General features: G+C 46.2%; 1 protein-coding gene across 4 annotated transcripts in view; it reads left to right on the plus strand.

Moving 5' to 3' along the window:
- The window catches only part of LOC108628568 (MDS1 and EVI1 complex locus protein), a 51,476-nt gene extending 31,470 nt beyond the window's left edge, over positions 1-20,006 (plus strand). For 3 of the 4 annotated variants that reach the window (XM_026816605.1, XM_026816603.1, XM_018030568.2), the window contains exons 4-8: positions 9,483-9,614; positions 10,883-11,009; positions 14,844-14,943; positions 16,394-16,550; positions 16,630-20,006. In XM_026816605.1, the coding sequence (XP_026672406.1) occupies positions 9,483-9,614; positions 10,883-11,009; positions 14,844-14,943; positions 16,394-16,550; positions 16,630-18,630 (2,517 nt within the window). In that variant the 3' untranslated portion in view covers positions 18,631-20,006. The remainder of the gene's footprint in view (positions 1-9,482; positions 9,615-10,882; positions 11,010-14,843; positions 14,944-16,393; positions 16,551-16,629) is intronic. The other variant, XM_026816606.1, reaches the window with a different exon arrangement.
- Positions 20,007-20,656: the final 650 nt, after the last annotated feature.

The raw sequence follows: 20,656 nt of genomic DNA on the forward strand, positions 1-20,656 counted from the left end.
TCTATACTTTTTAGCACGTAGCTATTTATTATTAGCATTGATCTTCCGACGTCTAATTTCTTTTTATTTATAGGAAATGCGTTTTTCTAAGGTACATAAACTTTTGGGATTGACTGTATAGCCAATACATCCTTAAACGAAGTTGTAAGCTTTAAGCAATTTAAAAGGTGTGTAAACCGAACGAAAACATGTGAAATCAGGGTGGAGAGTGGAGAAACTGGGATTTGGTGCAGCCACCGGTCCAGAGTTTGTGATAGATATGATAGCGGCGGCGTTATGTTACGTTAGCGCATGTCGCACTGACAAAATGTAAATGGCGCCATCCATCTAACTGCCGACAAAAAGGCAGGCCGGGGCCAACTGTCGGACCCGGCGATTACAGGATCGATTAAAGCCAAACTACCCCTTCGTTTCGCCGGGCCGATCTATCAAGCCCCACGCGCGAGCGTAAACGTGCGAGCACACGAGCGGAGAAAACATCGCGTCCGCGGCCTCGGTCACAGAGAGGGAGAACGAATTCTCACAGAATTTCGAATCTCCTTTTGAATCTATGGGCAAGGGTTAAGACCGATTGACAGTTTTCCAAGTATTTTTACTCCGGGTAGTACGTTTGCGAAGCAAGTTAGAAATAAGATTTATGTAACATCCACGGTAGTAACGAATCTGTCGAACGGTTATAGCGGACGGTGATCCTTTTCTGAAATTGGAGAAATCTAGGAGGGATCCCTTTCGATCGTATTCGCACGCTATCCCCTAATCCTAATCCTTTTCTCACATTCGCCAATGAAAGGGGAGACAGGAAAGATGGAAACTGGATAACCAACTATCATCAACGTGACTCACACGATTTTATTACCAATTAAACACCGATCACTCGATACAACATTATATAATTAACGTAAAACGGAAATAAACGGAGAAGATATCCAAGAATTAGTCTTATCTCGTCTCAATAGCATACGCGGTTGAATAGGAAGCAAAAAAGGGATCCAAACCGAAATTTTTCCCCAAATTCGCGGACACTTATTCGACGCTTACACACCTGAAGGGAAGCTCGTGGTATTCGAGGGGACTATTGAAGGTATCGGTGGTATCCCACCTGCCACGATGGCCGAGCCTCGTTTTTCGGATCCTCTTCGTCGGAGGGGTAGAAAAAAAAAAACCGGAGAAAACCAGAAAAGGGGATGTTACCACCACGAGTCTCTTTTTCCGGTTGCGTTTTACTCGGTGACGCGTGATCCGCAGAAACTGCCGGCTCGCGGCGTGCCTTCGTGGCGACTAAACCAATCTTAGGCTTAGCTCACTCGGCCGTGAGACCCTCGCTTCGCCAAAGAGGGGTACCGCTCCAATTTACCGAATGATCTCGAGAACCCGTCTTAAATGATCAATCCCGTCGCGTTTATTGCATTAGTTCCTCGTCTTTGCTACAATTTTCAAACGAAGCGAACCATCCAATTTATTCATAAAAATCTGTATTACATATTTAACCTTGTCTATTCTCCATGTTGTTCATCAATGTAAGAGAATATCTGCTACATGTTCGATGTACTGTGTATTAATCCAGATTCTCGACATTTCATTTTGCAACGCGTCTGTATTTCCATATGGGACACGGAGGGTGCCAGCCCCGTCCTTTGCTCGCTTTGGAGCTCGCTCATCGACATATTGGAGGCATCGTCAATTTTTCCGCGTGATCGCTGACGACCCTTCTCGACATCTCTCGAGCACGCTTTTTCTCCGTCGAGCGGGGGAGAGAATCGCAAAAAAAGGAGCGGCAGATCGGTTGTTTCTCATATCGCACGCGACCGACGGGCCACTTTTTCGGCAAATCGGCTGGAAATCTGCGCCATTAGCGGTCTGTGTCGTTGACAAATCATATATATGAACCCGTCCTGCCGTGTCACGGCCGCACGAGGCTAATGAGACAAATTGTGACACACCGCGAAGAATGTCTGGTAACGTTTTCATTCTGAACCGTTTTCAAAGCGTTAATCGCACCCTTCTCGAGTTCGCTCGGGAGAAACCGATCTTCATTGAAATAACAATGCGCCCTCACAATGAAGTGCTCTTCCTCGCACGCCTACCGGCTCAGAATCGAAGGAAGCGAATGTAGGTGGTACCCGACGGCTCATTGTGGATGTTATTAAATTTTCGCTCGATTTGGAAGCACGCATTCTCTAGACAATCGACGTATCCGTCGTTCCCGTCGTACAATGCGCAACACCGGTGCCCCATTATTCATGGACATTGTCCAGGTGAACTAGTCTTTAGGGCGTTGCTGGAGGTCAAGCCCCGGAAGTGATTCGACAATGAGCCACATTATGTGCTTCGCCCTCCTTCCCTTTCCTCTTTCTCCCGTCCTTACTTACTACACTTCCCTTCATTCAATCCGCTTCTTATTAACTCGGCCAGAGTGCAAACTCGCATTTTCCTCAGAGGAATCGATGGGCAGATAAAGGCTAGCTCGATGACCGTCGATTTCTCAAGGCGTAGGGTTACGGGTTAGTCCAGTGATTTCCGCCATTTGAATTTGAAATCGGAGAAAGAAAGGACGTTCGGAATCGGCAGGAAACAAGTGACAATCAAGTAGTGGACGCAGGGAATATTTGGTATTGTGAGGACGTGTCAGGTAACCTGTGCGAATCTACCGGTCAACCCCTTGCATCGGGTAGCCATCGGCTTTTCAAGGAGCTTACGCGAAAATGGAACTCTTTGTCCGATATGCTTATAATGATACGAGTGTCCCAAAGTGCATCGGCAATAGAAACCTAGAAACTTGGTATGCACCGAGACGCGCGAATACGTTATCCTCCGCCAAGATTCCGATCTAAGGGGCATCGGCTAACTAACCCTTTTCTCGAGGATCGAGTTTTTGATTGACAGGTTTGTCCCAGAGGCACCTTCTCCTTTTATGTTAATAAACCTATGATACATCATTGTGCGACTCGAATCGTTAACGCGTATATTTTGACATTTAAATTTACCAGCAACGAGTTCTATTCTCACCCCTCGGGTACAGAAAAAAAGCAGGAAAAATTTGCAAAAATTATTAAGAATACTCGGTCGCCCATCGTCTACAATGCACGTGTCTCGACGAGCCAATAAATTCCCTCTAGCAAAAGGCGTCGCCGTGTACTTTAGCACGCGTCGCGCGATGTTCAACCTATACGGCTTTAACCGTGCTTTCTTTCTGTCAAACCAGCTGTAAACCAGGCTCCTCTCTCGCTTTACCACCCCATATCCCTTGCCTTAGCCATCTCTGGGGTGGCAACGGAGGGTGATAAATCTCGTCCGCTCGTTACCCCACTATCTGTCGATAATAGACATAACAGACACGTGTTGCCCGGTCGTCAGACTGACCCGGCTGTCCCGTACAATGGATACGCGTCGTCGTCGGAAAGCATCATCGTCTTCAAAGGACTTCTTACCACTGGTCTTTCCCTTGACCCTCCGACCCATAAAATTTACTGGACCAAGTGCCAAAAATATCTCTCGCAGTTGATCGTATCGTTTTCCGTTGGATTCTTCACGGTTATAAAGTGTACGAGAAACGTTCATTCCTCATATGTATATTATATGTTTATTAATTTTCTTTGGATCGTTTTATCGGTTGAGATAGTTGAACAATGCGAATATGGCGTTTACTGTCGCGCAGACGGCGCGGTTAAAACTTTACAGGTTGATAACTAACACGTCGCCTTCCAGGTTTCGTATTGTCACGCTTCTCTCTCGTTCCCTAGTTACCAGACCCTTTGTTCTTCTCTCTCCTGTTTGGGGTGGTAGTTACCGCGGTTTGATGGCGCTACAGACGCCGGATATAGGGTCTCCGCGTGTGTAGGAAGCCGTTCCTCGTCTTCGCCGGCGTGAACTTAATTGAACTTGTTCGCTAACTCATAACGAGAAGTCGAGCAAGTGCCCTCTCGGTTATAATTTACGGGAAACAATCGCCGCCTTTGATGTGCCGCCAATTGTCCCGGATCTGCGGAACTGTTACTCTTTGCCGGCGCGGTGTTCCTCGAGAAACGTTTCGCGATTACATTCACCCAAGGAGAACACAACGCTCTCCAGATCTGTCCATCGCGGCTTTTCGAGTTTCGAATATGCAACTCCGTCGATCTGTCAAAGCCGAAAGAGCCATGGGAAAATGAGGAACAGTATTGAGCTTCACGAAAATTAACTCGTTTGTTGACCAACTTGCACGCTCCCATTGAAAACAATTCGTTCGCAGCCGCTTAATGAACCTATCATTGAATATAGCCAGGCGTTGTTCATGATATTCATCGGTGACGCACGGCGACCATTCTCGTTGAAAATGCAAACTCAATATACCCGGTCAATGCGTCGACAAGTAATCAACGGTCAGTCATTGTTTCCCTGGATAATAAAAAAAATTGAGAGGAGAACTCGCGTTTCGCATAGTCGACTGTTCGTACGATTTCCTTCGATTCGATCACCGGCTTTGATTCCCCGTGGATTATCGGGGAATCACTTGGAAAATTCAAACGGCGTCCGGAAATATCCATGGAAACGGTTTCGCACGTGTGGAGCCCCGTACTTAGTCCCGAGATTGGCAGAATTTGCCGTTCTCGCACGGTTGACAGATTGTGAGCATACGAACGGGCGCAGACTCCCGGCCACAATGACCGAACTAATCTGGTCCGGTTCAGGGAGGTAGCCTAAGTTCAATATACACAGGAATACACTGCGGCCTGGAGGCGTTCCGTGTGTGCCTTCCACTATTGGCCTGAATTAATCACGACGTCGCCGCCGGCAGTCGCCTGAGCTCTACTTACTACTACCCGGCGTCAACTTAATTGTCCCGCACGTTTCGCCGCCAATTCATTAATTGGGATGCACTTGCACCATGCACCAAACAGGCTGCTTCCTCTTCTGAATGATGCGATGCCAGTTCATTTACGGATGCATTAAAGAAAACTGGTTACACGAATGTTTCTCTTGATATTTATCGTGAAACACTGACAGCAAAGAGTTAAGGGAAAGAAAGAGGGATAACTCGGATGCTGGATCAAGTTATTTTGGCAAATTTTCTGGCAATCTCTCGGTAATGATCGATCATATAAGGGGCTGGCAGTGACGCGACTCGGATATAATTTATACCGCTAGATACGTGGAGGGTAGCTTCCCTTAGGAAACGGAGCACACGGGGGTGAAAGAGGTTCGGCTCCGTGAACGGTCGTCGGGGGTGGCATCTGCTACACGTTAGACACGGGTCGAAGAGCACCGTTCGCTTCGTCATTACTTGCATTACTTTCCCGGCACGAGTCAAGTGGGTCAAGTATCGCGGGAAAATATGTATTCGATTCCGGTACAGGGAAACTCTGTATAAATCGTTCGAGCTTGTCTTTCACGGTTGCGAGATTCGGTTATCGCGCACAGCTATATAGAAAGAACTCGATTGTCTTCGTTCAGATTGAACCGAACCGCGAAATTGGAACACCGATATCCTGACGCGTGTGTAACGGTTGATTTTTATTTACGATCCGCGTCCTCTTTATCGTTCATTCGATTGGTTATCAAAAATGTAATGAAATCTGGTCCGCTGGCTCGATACTCGATTCATTTAAATTTCATTTCGTCGCAAATTCGATTGTCCGTCGCGCGAGACGTCAACGAAACGATTCGTTGAGAAACGATGTTCGAAAGGAAATGCGTGTTTTGATTTCGGAGAACGCTCGATGGATCGAAATTAATTAAGGGTGGCTGCGATCTCCTTCACGAGGTGGGGCTTTAAACTGAGCTAAGAGGAAATTAAGCAAAGATGTTGCCAAGGCTAATCGGCCTCTGTCGAGGGATGATTGCGCTGGCGCTACACGACGCCAGAAATCGTAAATAGCTCCGTTATTTAGGGGATGATAATTGACCGTTTCCAGTCTCCCCGACGACGCCCAACGAATTTCTCGAAACTCTGGGAAATTCGCCACTGCGCGCGCCGCGTCGCGCACGATGTTTACGAGCCTCTCTTTCGATGAGCTTCGGGGGGTGAAAATGAAATTCGATACGCTATTGTTGCGTCACACGACAATAACGATGCCGATGCGATACGATCTGGGCACCCCGGAGAATTCCCGATTCTTATTATTGGTTGTACAGTTTAATATCAATTATTTTTGTTCGCAAGAGTGTTGAAAAAGTTTGGTGGGAAGTTGTATCGAAACGGCTCGAAAGTGACACGTTACGATGCCACGAAATTGAGGAATCATAAATGTCGCGGGGTGAATTTTGCAGGGGGAAGTTCGGAGGGGACACGCTGTGCTCCGTGTCGGCTAAAAGCATTTTTGCGTCAGCCATCACGGTACTATCATAGGCTATCGATCCGTTTTATTCATTACTTTTGTCCACCGTTGCCTCGTCTCTTTACCGCGCTCTGCCGTTAAAATTACTCCAGCGCTAGGACAATGCCTCCCATTTTCACGATCTCCACAGCATGTACGATTCACCACACAAAAATCGTGATTCATTTCGGGCATTTTTGAGACCTGAAAGAGAGCCGACGGGAACGGATCCAGGTGACCTGGATATCTTAATTTGTGAATGGACACGTACTAAAGGCGACGTTTCCTCACGGAAAGATCACGATCTTTCCGCCCGTGCCGGTGTGGCGTTGATCCCCGGGCAACGTGGAAAACGACGCGGAACCTCGCCGATTATGAGGGTCCATTCAGCGAGCGAGGTGGATCCTGGAGGATCCGCCGCTGTCTGCTCCTTTCTCGTCCGGGTATTTTCGGTAAAACCCAGTCGACGTGGAAAGATCTTTCGTCGGCTCGTTTTTGTTGGAGGTGTGAGGTTACAAAAGGGAAAAGAGGACAGGATCGCGTGTTTTGTGCGACACGGCTTGGCCCCATGCCGGGCGAGGATTCTCCTCGTGACCGCGTGTCCTGCAGATCAACCGGGATGCGCGTCCTTTTCCTTCTCCTTTCTTGTCCGCGCGAACAGACAAATTAGGATGTTCCGCAGGATTTTCTTCGTTCGAAGTTGTGAAAGAAAATTCTTGTACTCGATGTTCGCAGCTATTTTTTCTATTAAAAATTGACCCACATTGGCAGTACGATTACGAATTGAAATTGTGAACGAAAGAGAAAATTCTATATAGATTCCGTTTCTCGTTTATTATACTATTTTCATGAATCGTGCAGGTCGGTTGAATTATCATCGTCGGCATCCAGGCGTCGAACTGTGAACGGTGGTTTGCCGTTCCGGAGGATGGAAGTTCATAGAGAAAAATCAACACAGCCGCGGGAGATGTAATTAAAATGGTCGCGCATTTCTGCCAATTTTAGCAATTTCGCGGCGAGGCGCGCTGCGTTTAAAGAGGCTCAAGGAATCATGCAATTATAATTTATCCGCGCGTCGACCGCGTCGGCTCTCTTTTCCCTTAGTTCCCTTGCTTCCTTGCTCCCGCTTTCCATTTAACTCGCGTTTCCTTTTGAACCCATTTTTCTCACGCCTCGCCGTTATTGTGCGAAGATAATGCACAGTTCGTAATTAATTCTTTCCTATTAAGAAAACAAGAATTGGAATGATTAGAATAGATGGTCAAATTTTTGAACACCTTCTAATCAAAAAGAGTCTGCCGATTGTTAACGCGTGTTTCGGTTGCGACGAGAAATCTCTCGGAAACCGAATAACCATAACTGCCTTCGCAGCGGTGAACGATTATGGGAACAAGATCCATGGCTAGACAAATCTGTCCTTCGGATTGTTAGCACATGTCCGAGCTCACCGACAAAGCGAACAGAAATTCCTACTGATCCGTAGCTTCACAGACTGATCCGTAGCTTCACAGTCACCCGCCTCTCTTTAAAAATCGAGCCTCGTGTCCACACTAGAGATCAAATTGAAACCAATAAAATAAATTTTTATATTTATATTAACCTCATGTAAAAAAAATTGTAACGTAAACGTATCCTGAACTTTTTAATGCATTGTATGTATAATAAAAACGACATACAATCCATATGTATAGGAGGTTGTATTATTGCAGTGTTGAGAATGAAGATTTTTGCTCTGCGAAACTCCATTCACGGAGTTGATGTTCCAGCGAGTCTTTATTCTGTTCTGTGAAAATGTTCTTTGCCGCACGAATAAGTAGCCGAGTTGGCGCATCATTGTCAAGGGTGTCACTCGCGTGGGATCCTAATCTGTCGCGTTATAGCCAGAAGCCCTATTGTGGCGGTTCGTTCGTGCCTATCTTCCAAAAACGCTCCTTAGCAGACCGGTAGCTAAACTGGCCATTATGAGAAATCGTTCCGTTTTCTTTCGCTCTCATCGACGCTATCTCACTCCCAGCATTGTACTATTAGCCCCTACCTGAGACCATTGAATCAATCATCGATACTTGAATGATCGTTTCCTGAGAAATCGTCAGGGTTACAAAATAAAAAATGGAGCATTCAAATATAATGGCATTTAAATAAAAAGTATAGAATAATTGCGCTTTCAACATAAAGTGCGATAAGAATTTTTAATGAACTCGCTTTTATTTGTAATAACTCGCCAACGGATGTCCGTTATTTTTGGATAAATATTGGAAAGAAGCAGAGGTGTCAAAGCGTAAGTAAACTCCAGGCGGTTCATCCGATGTTTTCAGTGTTTACTCGAACCGCGGATTATCCGGGACACGCGGATGAGCAAAGCTCTTCTCGAGGAACATTCCTTCGGGACTTGGTAACCGAGATTACTTACCTGCGAGTAAGTAGACGCTTATCCACCTGCGAGATTCATTGATTTTTATGGCCAGGGCATAGCGAGTTGCACCCGCTACCGGCAGGTGGTACGTTCGAACCCTCTTCTGGACTAACGCTGTAGGAGTTAGATATCTGTGATAAGAATTTCAATATCCTCTCTACTTTGTAACAAAACGGAAATATTATCCTCAGTACATCGCCAGAGACACAGTTCATGTTTCTAATGTACAATTTTATTTATTATACTTCTTGTTTGTTATTGATTTTATAATGATGTACGTGAAATAAAAATGGGATCTCACGTTGACGTATGTGAACGGTCATTCTGGGAGACAACGAGAACGTTGGAAAGTGTGAAATGTGTTTACAGCGTGAGACGAGGGTGAGAATCGGTGGAAAGAAAGAAAAGGGGCGTATCTCTTAGGGTGAGACGCTTGGCTGACCAAGCGCGTCTCGGAACGTTGCGTGCGAGCGCGAAACAATTGAAAAAATCACTTGTCTCGGGGTGAAAGTGGGGTGACTGCACCCTATCGGATGCTGGACGTATCCGTGGTCGGTGTAATCCGTTAAACGCAATATCCCGAATCCACAATGCTGCGGCTAGCCTCCGGAAATTCGCCATTCGTTAAACTGTTTTCCGCACGTGTATCGTTCTGATGGAAATTCATTGTTCGTCAGGTGCAATAGATGATTCGAAAACAAGTTGTCTCGTAGAGATAACATTCGTTAAACGATGCACAGTGGAATCATGAATGAATGATTAATTTTTGTTTTCAGGTCCGCACGGCAGCGACCGGGGTGAGGGGCTGGTTGGACGCGACGCACGAAACGAAGAATTGGCTGAAGTACATACGAAGCGCCAACAGTCCGCAAGCGGTGAACATGCGGCACGTGCTGATCGGTGGACAGGTAATAAAAACAGCATTCGAGAAATTCAAAATAGAACCGTAACGAAACGCGCTCGCATTCACAACTTTGTCATCGAGTTTTATGCGCCACGGAGCGATTAGAACTTCCGGTCATGGCCGAATGGCAAGCGCACGTTTCTCTTTCCCGCGGCGCGTGTTTCGATAATTGTTTTACAATTCGGCATTGAACTCCATTTACACAATTCGGACGCAACTGACACCCGATCGACAGTTGCAGTTAATGGAAGGTATAATTACACGTGTGTCAGGCGCAGTTCATTCCACCTGTTAGCGAAACTAATAAAAATGGGAAACGTACTTACTGATGGAGCTGAAACCGCGACTATGTAAGCTTGCTCGGGTTTAGTAATTGCCCAATGGACCGCTGTCGGAACTTCGTTAATAGTTACACAATGTACTTTCTGTAACATAATTACAGCGCGCACGTGTTGTTAGAAGAAACGATTTGTATCGATTTCCTACCATTCTGATAAGGATTAACGCGATTTCGATACTCATAATGCAATCAAATATTTGGCAAAGTTTATGCGCTGTAAAATCTGAATCATTCGAGAACATTTATCGGCCCATTTACAAAGAGATATGCATTACTGTTTAAATAAGCAGATAGAACAAAGACAAAGAACAGTTAAAAAAAGTAATAAACTGATCCGAAGGCAATGGAGGTCACGGTGTCAATTCAGTTTGATCGGATATCGTGTCCTTTCGATTCTGTATCTCTGTGAACCGTGGCACATGGTGTTCGCGATCGGCCGCGCCCTAAGCCGCGTGTATACAGGGTGTTTAGTTATTAAGTCACCCTATGGGGTCGTTTCACTGACTTCCTACACCCTGTTCGCAATCGCTGTGGGAATGGGGGATGATGTGGCACCGCTCTATCAGAGAGCCCCACAGGATCGTAATGACTTCTCGGGGGCCTTCAGACGATACCATAAACATCCTTTCATTGCCTTCAAACTGTGCGACTTAACTCGAAAATGGTGTCGCCTGATAGCACGAGTTTATTAAACAGCCTAGTCATAACTTTATATTTCCTCCTATGCTTTAAAATTTATTTTTAGATATATTGTAACATCATTGCATTTTCATATCTTCTCTCTGTCATACGGTCGGAATCACTTAAGCTCATAATTCTTGAGTCGCATAATATGTTAGCATCTTTGGTATTCGTTTCGAGTGGCACGGCTACTCGAGGAGATCATTCGCGATGAAAGGGTCGGATGATTCAAGGGTGGTCATTGTCCGCAGATGGTGTACGAGGCGGTGCGGGACATTGCGGCGGGTGAAGAGCTGCTTCTCGGTGTTCGAGAACCTCTTCAACTCCAGGATATGCTCGGCGAGAATACCACCGAGGACAGAAGCGACCGAGAGACCGGTGAGTATCGAATAGCATACGCGATCTTGTCTCTATCACAGCACTTCACCCCTGGAGAAGAGTGTTCGACCGAGACAACAAATAAAACTCGAGTGGTTCAAGCACCTCTATCATCTTTTAATTTATTACCAGAAGCGTAATCGAAAACTCTTTGCCAGGAGTGGTTAGAAATCGAAAGAGCGTTCGCCAACTGACAGCGGAAACGAACAAGATAATGGGACCGATTAAAATATTCCCAATTGGACACGCGATCGGGGGTGCAAGCTGGCTTTACGACTTCTCGGGCCGATACACATCGCGACTCGTGCGTCGAACCAAAAGCACGGAAGAGGCAGGTGTCTTCGTAAAGCGGAGCCACCGCCGCGATGCGAGAGGGAGGAAATAAGAGGGTGAAATCGTGAATCGCTGGCCGCTCGTCATGCACCCTTGATTCTGGCGTGATTCACCTGGTCGGCCGTTGCGTATTAACCCTCTGTCCACCCGGTAATAAGCGCTGATTACCGCGAGATAGACGCACTCGTGCCGCGCGTTAACCCTGCTCTCACCTGTACATCCACTTTTACATTCGAAACTAATTTATCAGAATCAAATACAGCATTTCAAACATAGAAAAAGTAATTCTTTCTATTGATAAGAATTTTAGCTGTGAATCTCGCTAAAAGGGATTTGAAAATTCAAAGTTTGGTGCATGGTGGCCATTCATCTTCGAATTTCATTAGGTGAAGTAGACGCGGGAAATATATTATTTGGAAAAGAGGGTTGGGCGCACGGTTAGGTGCCTGGCTGCTCGACAATTATCTGGTTGTAACTTCCACGCGATGGTCAGGATCCGAGAGTTGAGATGACTGCGAGGCGGAGATTAAAGGGGGTAATATAAGCGACACCCAGATGTCGCGGTAATTAAAACCGGGATTATTGTCGAAGTTCAAGCGGTGTCTGCCACGGTTAATTCGGCGACGATTTTTCCTTCGCAATTTCCTCGGCTCGTAAACGTCGCCTTCGAGAGGACAGAAGACACGCGGCACGGTCTCGTTCTTAATTAAACCAACCTTTCTCCCCTGAACAATTAAAATTTCGAAGATTTCCCACCCGCTCCGTTTATAAATTATCTACTAAGGGGAAGGCCAGTTTTACTCTGAAACGGAAGTAGACTCCAACTGGTTGATGTTTATTCATAACGATAGTCGTTGTTAAACTTCGTCATCTGTCAGTTGGAAGCTTTCTGATTAGTTATTCTTTTATATGTCGTACACTGTTTTCTTTCTGTAAGAAATCTCTTTTTTAAATCAAAAAGGACAATTAGCTTATTCAAGATTTTCGAAGCTTCATCCAATCCAGATCCAATTGGTTATCCATTTTCAAAAATCATTGACAATATGGAGCGTGCAAGGCTAATAATATCAAACAGCCCTGTAGCAAACCTTGAATGGATCACCTTTTTTGCCATTGAATACAACACGGAGGGAGCTTGAACATGCGCGGAACGTTTAGAGAGTTTAGAAAATAGTTTTTACACACGAAAGGGTTTTCGGGCACGTCCAGTTTTATTTACGTTCGATCGTTTCCGTTGTTCGTTGCATAAACACAACGAACGAGTTATCCCGAACGACAATTTTTTTTCTAGCAATTCGGTAAACCGCGCTGGAGGGCGTGAACCGGGGGGCGTAGATGCAACTGGCTTAGGCAGTTAACATCGTGAATTATGGTCCCGATTTTTCGCGGCAGCCACTTTTTTTACTTCGACCACCGCGGGATGCGTCTCCACCCGGATGGCTCTATTTAGGGTTGCAGATAATTTATGACCGGGTATTGTCGATTAACACGCGCGTAACCCGGGCGAGAAAAAAAGGGTACCGAGCGCCGAAAAAAGGGGTATCCGCGCATAAAAGGGCACGCGACTATTTTCCACCCCGAGGGGGTGGCACACGCGGCAGCCCTATCCGATTTATCGAAACTAATGACATGTCCTGTTCGATGTTTCACTCGTGTTTCACGCGGTTTACGAGTTCGAAGGATTCTTATTGTAAAATCCTGTTCCGTTATAGTCTCGCTTATAATAAGTGTAAGGGATTAGCATATCCCGGACGAGCGAGCGTTTCCGTTTTGAAGTCTCGCTCGAATTCCTCCACGAAGCGCCTACTTGATCCTAGTCCGTCACGATGCCACGGAAACATTGATTTCCGTTACTTTTTCCCATGCAACCGCCAACTGACACGGCTGCAGGGGGTGCTGCCAGAGGATCCCACCTGTTGACTTTCCGCATCGAAATATCCCGCCAACTTTTTGTTCGACAACCATTTCTTCTTAACTCAACATTGTAGCTATATTATAATTATCTTTCAATAATCCAATAAATTAAATTCTCATTGAATCAAACATCCCTAGATTTACATAATAAGATTTTATATAAAATTCGTCGATCTGAACGATTGATATATCTTCTCATCGCTACCTGCTGACTGTTTGCAAGATATTTTTAACATTATATTAATTTAAATAGTGATGCGTGACCCCGTTTAGCGGGTCGCGAGGTCTGCCGCATCCTTCGCATTGTTTAAACTCACGGCGTGCCGCTTCAAATTAGTCGTGGACTGAACACCGATTAACGTCCTATGGGGGTTTATGTTACGGCGGCATGGGGCGTAGTTGGTGGCGTAGGGGCTGTGCCCGGTTCCCATGAAGGTCCGTTGGGGGCCATCGTTAGACCATATGCTCGGGACAAGTGTAGCGGCAGATTTAAATAACCGTTGGCGGGTTCCGACTTCACCGTTCGCCCAGCCAATATTCGATCAACGTGCATAATTGCTAATTATTTTCGTATTTTAAAATTCTCTTACATTTTCAATCTTTTTACTGTACATCTGTGTATTTCCTTCAATCTCAAAATTAGTATCTACATTTTTTCAATTAAAAGTGGAAAAACTGATATCATTAATACGTATAATTGTTGGAATCATTTTTTTTCATCGCGTTAATAATTATTATATAAAATTATATAAAAAATATTGAAACCGTTGGAATCGACGTAGGATCAGGTCATTAAAAATTATACGCTGTCTCCCGTTCACGGGTCTCTGATTTTACCTGCCGTTGCTCCTGTCGGTAGAGGGTGAAGAGAAGCCGCAGGGGGCAAGCGAGGCTCACCTGCGATTGGCTGAACACCGTTGCCAATAGGAAACAACCCCCGTTCGCGTTTTCAGTTGCGGGACAACGTGCTACCAAGCTGATCGGTGCATCATTGTATCCGTTGTCTTTGCTGACTTCAGCATCGTAATCCCGATTAAGCGACAGCAGAAGAAGGTACTCCTTGGTGACTGTGTCCCGCGTTGAATATATTCTCATCCTCCCTACGTTTCTTAATGGGTCGTCGATTTTTTAAAAGATTCCAATTCGTTATAACTGAAAATTCTGCACGTAATCTTATGTTTATTCGCGATTTTTTATGAAAATGTGAAAACTTGGTGACAATTTAGAGGCAGTGATCAGACTAGCTGGTATACGTATACATATACTATAAAAGAGATAGGATAGGCGGAAAAAGTTACGAGTGCAGGATAGGTGAAACGATAATACCGGTTAGATTTAATAATTCAGAAACAATCGCGGCGTCCACTTGTCACGCCACTCTGTGTGGCACGGTGTCGCCGCGCGAATTCTCGATCACGTAATTCGCCCACACCGGGACGGGTCACGTATCATCGTGCTCAGGGGGTGTAATTTATAGGGCCGCAGCCCGTCACAAATTGGAACGGAATTATGACCGTGTCCAGGCCCGTGTCTCTCTCCGTTTATTCGCGCCGTTTCATGTGTCTTTTCTTCTCTTTCTGCCTGCAGCCTCGCAACACAGCGGCACCATAGACGAGGACAAGGAAGACGAGGAGGAGGGCGAAATAAGGTGCACCGTCTGCGACAAGCCGTTCCAAGATATCGAACTGTAAGTGCTTCGTCATTTTACTTTTCATTTCCAATTTTCTGGCGAATATTGTATGCTAACTCCGCTGTTACGTTGTATTAAACGTAATCCATAAAGAATTCACGAAGCGGCGTTGTTGTACGCTTTTAAGATCAGATCATCGTAAATTGTTCCTAGCGACACGCAGGCGATGAATCGTAAACGTAACGATCTATTATTTATACCGTTGATCAGTCAAATTTCGATGTGCAATGGCTCTCGAAGGCAATCGTTCGAGGTTAATCGACAGAATGCAGGAACAAGCGGCGCGTTATCCACTCGAAATCAGAGCGGTGGTTCACGAAAAGAGAAGGGCCCCCGTGCACGCGAACGTTTCAAGGGTCGCGATCAGCTTTTTCAGGGGTCGACGCTGTTTGCGTAACGCCGTTTAACGAAAAGTCAAATACTTGACCGATGCGACTGCCGCCATATGGAGGCTCACGCTATTTGCCTTCCCACGATTCGATTACTCGTTTCCTTAATTATCGTACATGATTTAATTGAAAATAAATATTCATGTCAATCAAAGTCCGAAATTGATTCTTATATATTTTAATCTTCTTTCATTGATGAACGAAATGCTGCATTATAACTGATTTAAAAAAATTCAAATGTTGTCCAATTTCGGGCGTCCATTTCGACCCGTTCCGGCATCTGTTTCCCGGGTTGGCGACAGGCCGCGACACCAAGCGCTTCCGTTCTCCTCGAGTTGGCCGCGAGCTCAGTCACCTGTTGTGGCGCGCATAAAGTACGCGCGAGATCCGCATTCGGTTGCATCGAGCCGCCCCCTTATGCATCATCGAAGGCGTCGCGTGCCCGCAGCTCATCTGGCACCGCGCACCGTCACCGTGAGCCTACTATCTCACCACGAATAGGTTTCACGCGACACGTGTGTTTCGAGGGTGTAAAATCAATGCCGCCACCACACCATGGCACATCCTGTGACCATAACCGGCGTGCCCGGCTCGCGACACCCCCAACATTTCTACACCCTCTCTCCCTCTCTTATTTTCCGTGTACGTGTGTGTGTGTGTGTGTGTGTGTGTGTGCGCACGATGACCACCCTCTTCCTTCGGGGGCGTGCGACCGTTATTACGCGAGAAGCTTGTCCGCTGCCGCGCTACCGGAGTCACTTAGTCATCATCCTCGACTGCACCGAGCGCAGTCTTCGCCGGTGCGCGGCCCCGGATCGATTATTATCTGGTTCGAGGTTCCTTGCTCGCGACCCACCTCCGAGATCTCAGCGCGATTACGTTAGCCGTGGCTCCATAGCTTTTTACTGGCGCACGAAGTGCCGTTCTTCTATGTAGATCGCTCGCGCTCGTCATTCTCTATTCTAGAGGGTGAGAACCCGTCGACCAGTGTTTAGTGCAATATTCGTGACAAATATTTTTGCGCACTTTATAAAGAACTCGTTTTATTCGCATTTCAGATTGGACAGTCATTTGATAACTTGTCACCGATATCCGGCGGAGCAGCATCGTTGCGACAACTGTCCACGCGCGTACGCCTGGCGACCACTGTTGGTCCGTCACCGTGCGATCGTCCACGGTGATCTACGAAATTATCCCTGCGAGAACTGTCCGAAGGTAAGCATCACCTCTGCCCCGAACGAACCTCACCCGACACGTTTTCTTCCGGATAATATCTTCAAAGTTTCGCTAACAGTCGGACAAACCGCAGGTCTTCACGGACCCGTCGAACCTCCAGCGTCACATTCGCACGCATCACGTGGGCGCGAGGAGTCACGCGTGCACCGAGTGCGGGAAAACGTTCGCGACCAGTTCCGGCCTGAAGCAGCATACTCACATCCATAGCAGCGTGAAGCCGTTCCAGTGCGAGGTCTGCTTCAAGGCGTACACGCAGTTCTCCAACTTATGCCGGCACAAACGCATGCACGCGGACTGTCGCATGCAAATCAAGTGCGTTAAATGCGGACAGTCGTTTAGTACCGTCACGTCCTTGACGAAGCACAAGCGTTTCTGCGATTCGACGCCTCCCACAGGACCACCGGGAACCATGCCTCAATTACCGACCTCGGCACCGAGTCCTTTCCTGGTCTATCCGAGACCTCCCGTTGGTCTGCCGGGAGGTTTATCCTTCTATCCGCCTGGCTTGATGGGACCCTATCCCGGGATTTTCCCAAATGCACCCAACTTCCTGAACACGCCACTTCTGTTTCCGCCGAAGGTCGAGGAAGCCGAGAAGAGAAGCGACAGTCCGAAAAAGGAACGCTTCACTCCACCAAGAGTGTTGCCGCAACATAGCAAAGTGTCTCCATCCACTGCCGAGGAAGCTACATCTTCGTTCAGACCATCTCCAGCTAGACCGCCCGTCCAGCCTACTCCAGAAAGCAACGACGACTCGTCTAAGAAACGGGAATCCAACAGAGGCAGCGAGAAGAAACCGGACTCGGATACACGCGCCGCTTCGAACGACGAAACTGCGGATCAACCCCTGGACCTGAGAGTGCAGACTAAAAAACAGGAATCGAATTCGAACAGAGCTGAGAGAAAGTCTCACAGTCCGTCGCCAACTCCGATTCCTATGGACGAGGCTCCACCACCTCCAGAACCTCCAAAACCTGAAGAAGAGGCATCCACGCCGATGGAGATCGATCCCAAAGACGTTCCCAGCAGTCCACATTTGAGAACCAGTTTACCAGCTGAACAACCACCTACCAATACGCCCCCGCACATGGCGTACCCCAGACCGATCCATCCGATGTTCCTGGAGGCGATGTATCGCGCGCCGACGGGCACGTTTCCAGGTTTTCCGGGTGGTCCGCCGCCTCCTTCGGGCGCGAACCAGGAATCCAGGCTTTTGCCACCGCTGCCACCGTTCGGTCCACCTCGTGGACTACCTTTTTTAGGAACGTTGATGAACGGGCTCAGCGGCGCTAGGCCAGGAGGTGGTGGATTCGACTTGCTCGCCAGGCCGCCACTGGGACCGTTCCGTACTGTGTCACAATTCGATGAAGCCGTCATCCCAACGCCGCACCATCACCACCATCATCATGCCCACGGCAAGATGAAGGACCGTTACTCTTGTAAATTCTGCGGCAAAGTATTCCCGAGATCGGCAAACCTGACTAGACATCTTCGCACGCACACCGGTGAGCAACCGTACAAGTGCAAATACTGCGAAAGATCATTCAGCATCTCTAGCAACCTTCAGCGACATGTAAGGAACATCCACGACAAACAGAGACCGTTCAAATGTCCGCTCTGCGAGAGGTGTTTCGGGCAGCAGACGAATTTAGATAGACATTTGAAGAAGCATGAAGCAGACGATGGAAGCGGTGTGGTTTCTGTCGCGGATTCGCCTGGAAGCAGCAACGAGAACGAGAGAGAAGATACATACTTCGACGAGATTAGATCCTTTATGGGCAAGGTGACGTACGGCGGGGAAGCTGGCTATGGATTGCCGCCGCATCCGGCTTACTTGCCGAGCAGACTTCACGAAATACACGAGTCGAAGATAGAGACCGAATACGACGAGGAAGAAGACAGCGAAGGAGGTGTATCTCCTTTGGACGAGACTGATGGATTATCTCCAGTCGACGCTAAGGAATCGACGCCACCACCGCAGTATGACTTGAAGCTGAGAGACAAGCCGGAACTGCTGAACAACAACACCTCGGAACCCGTCATCGAAATCTCGACATAGCCCGGTCGAAGAAGAAGAGTATTACTGTCTTAGTGGCACCGCTATGAACAATGTCTCGATGTAACGTTTTTTTAAAGTAGGTAGATTCCGTCGATCGTGTTTCAAAGTTACATACTATTAGTGAGAGGAGCGTCTGGCTCTGATTATGTTTCAAGTGTTTCTTCGGGGAGCACGTAAAAAAAAAGACGTTATGGACGCAGAAATGAAGAGCGCGTTTACGGGATTTCGCATCCCACGATTACTTTTTTTTGCACAGTAAGAGTGATGATCCGGGGAGATCGAATAAAACATCCGCAAGACACACGCATACACACATTCACGTTAACGGGCAAGCTGTTCAATAGCGTAGTTCCTACAGGCTCGTTTTCATGGTACACGTGCACGTAATTAATAATTGTTCCCGTTTCCTAAGCCCTCTCATCGGAATCGCCCATCGTAGTGTATTATTTATTGAAGCAGCGAGTTTGCATCGAACGAGAGACTATGTCCTAGAGTTTCAAAAACTCGGACTATCCTTTTAATGATTCATCGTAATGATGACATTGTACACGCAGCACGATTTAATCGTGGATGTGCGGGAGAAAATCATCGATGACGTTTCCTTTCTTTTCTTTACAATTTGTTCTTTTAGAAATGTAAGTCGATCCACGATGAACGAAAGGAACTGCAGAAAAATGATTGAGTTCTTGTGTTAGTCGACGCGAAGCCAAAGCGACGAAGAGGACGGTGATTGTAGCGAGAGTGTGTTGTAATTAAGAGAAGAATGTTTTACGAGAGTCTCTGTACAAATTTTCATTAGGTGATAATAACGTTTGTAAAAAGGAGAAAAAGAATACGGAAGTTCTTCGTGATTTTTAATATATATATATAAATACATATAGATATAGATATACGTATACATATATAAATATGAGAATGCGATCTTATCGAATTAACGCGAGTCACGAGGAGGCTCGGTTTTGCGAATAATTGTTATGTTCAAGACGGATAGATTGATAAAAAAGCGTGTTCCCATCCCGTATCGATGGTTCAACGATGATTGTTCAACGAAGCAGGCGTTATCTTATTTCTTTTCGTTCTATCCTAGACGACGATATGTGAATAGCGTTTTGGTAACGGCGTTGACGACATAGAAAAAGATCACAACCCTTTTTTCACCTAAGGATATCACGGATATGGAGTTCCAAGTACATATCTCTCCTCCCATCCTTCCCTATCTCTCCCACTAAATAGACGATAATAAACTTAACGGATTTATTAAGCATACTTACGTCGAATCGAATTAAGAACGATTATATTATGCCTTTATCTATACATACTGTATAAAAGCATCCCTGTAACTTCATTATAATTACTATTAAAATATTACACTTCAACTGTGGCGTAATTTCTATGCACCCAGAGTATGATTCAAGGTTCAATTGAAAGTTTATGCAAATTTTAATACTGCTTTGGAACAATTAATAAAATTAATTAAAGCTTGTAACGAAGAGTAAGTACTTACCAAAGAGGAATCGAGAATTCTTCCATGGTTTCTGTACAGATGCACCCAGAGACCAATTCGAAAATGGGTTCCACCATAGCATATACAAGAATCTATAGGAATCTACCCTGTTTGATTCCACCATAGCAAGGGGAAGAATCTGTAGACGGTACCAGCGTTCGTAGACAGACGGTGTACTGTTACTTTTCCTAAAATTTATCACTTGGCGAGCAGTTTCGATGAGCATTCTCATTTCCTTTCTTTTTACAGCAATAGAATTCGTATAATTAACATATAAAAAAATATATAAATAACATAAACGAATTTTGCACTGTCAAGATTTCAACGATTTTTGTCAAAACACTAATAGAGTATCTCTTCGGTGGTTAAAGTCAATCGTGATGTTTATCCAATGCTGATAAATTCAAGCTGACCGACCACGAATAAGCCGTTCTCTGGTTTCTCCAAGGTACGCAAGATCTCACTGCTTAACCCTTTCACCGCGTGCCTCCACATTTTCAAGTTCAAATTGGCAATGAATGA

Source organism: Ceratina calcarata, unplaced genomic scaffold (genome assembly GCF_001652005.2).
Source record: "Ceratina calcarata isolate Rehan_Ccalc_2016 unplaced genomic scaffold, ASM165200v1 scaffold53, whole genome shotgun sequence".
Classification (NCBI taxonomy): domain Eukaryota; kingdom Metazoa; phylum Arthropoda; class Insecta; order Hymenoptera; family Apidae; genus Ceratina; species Ceratina calcarata.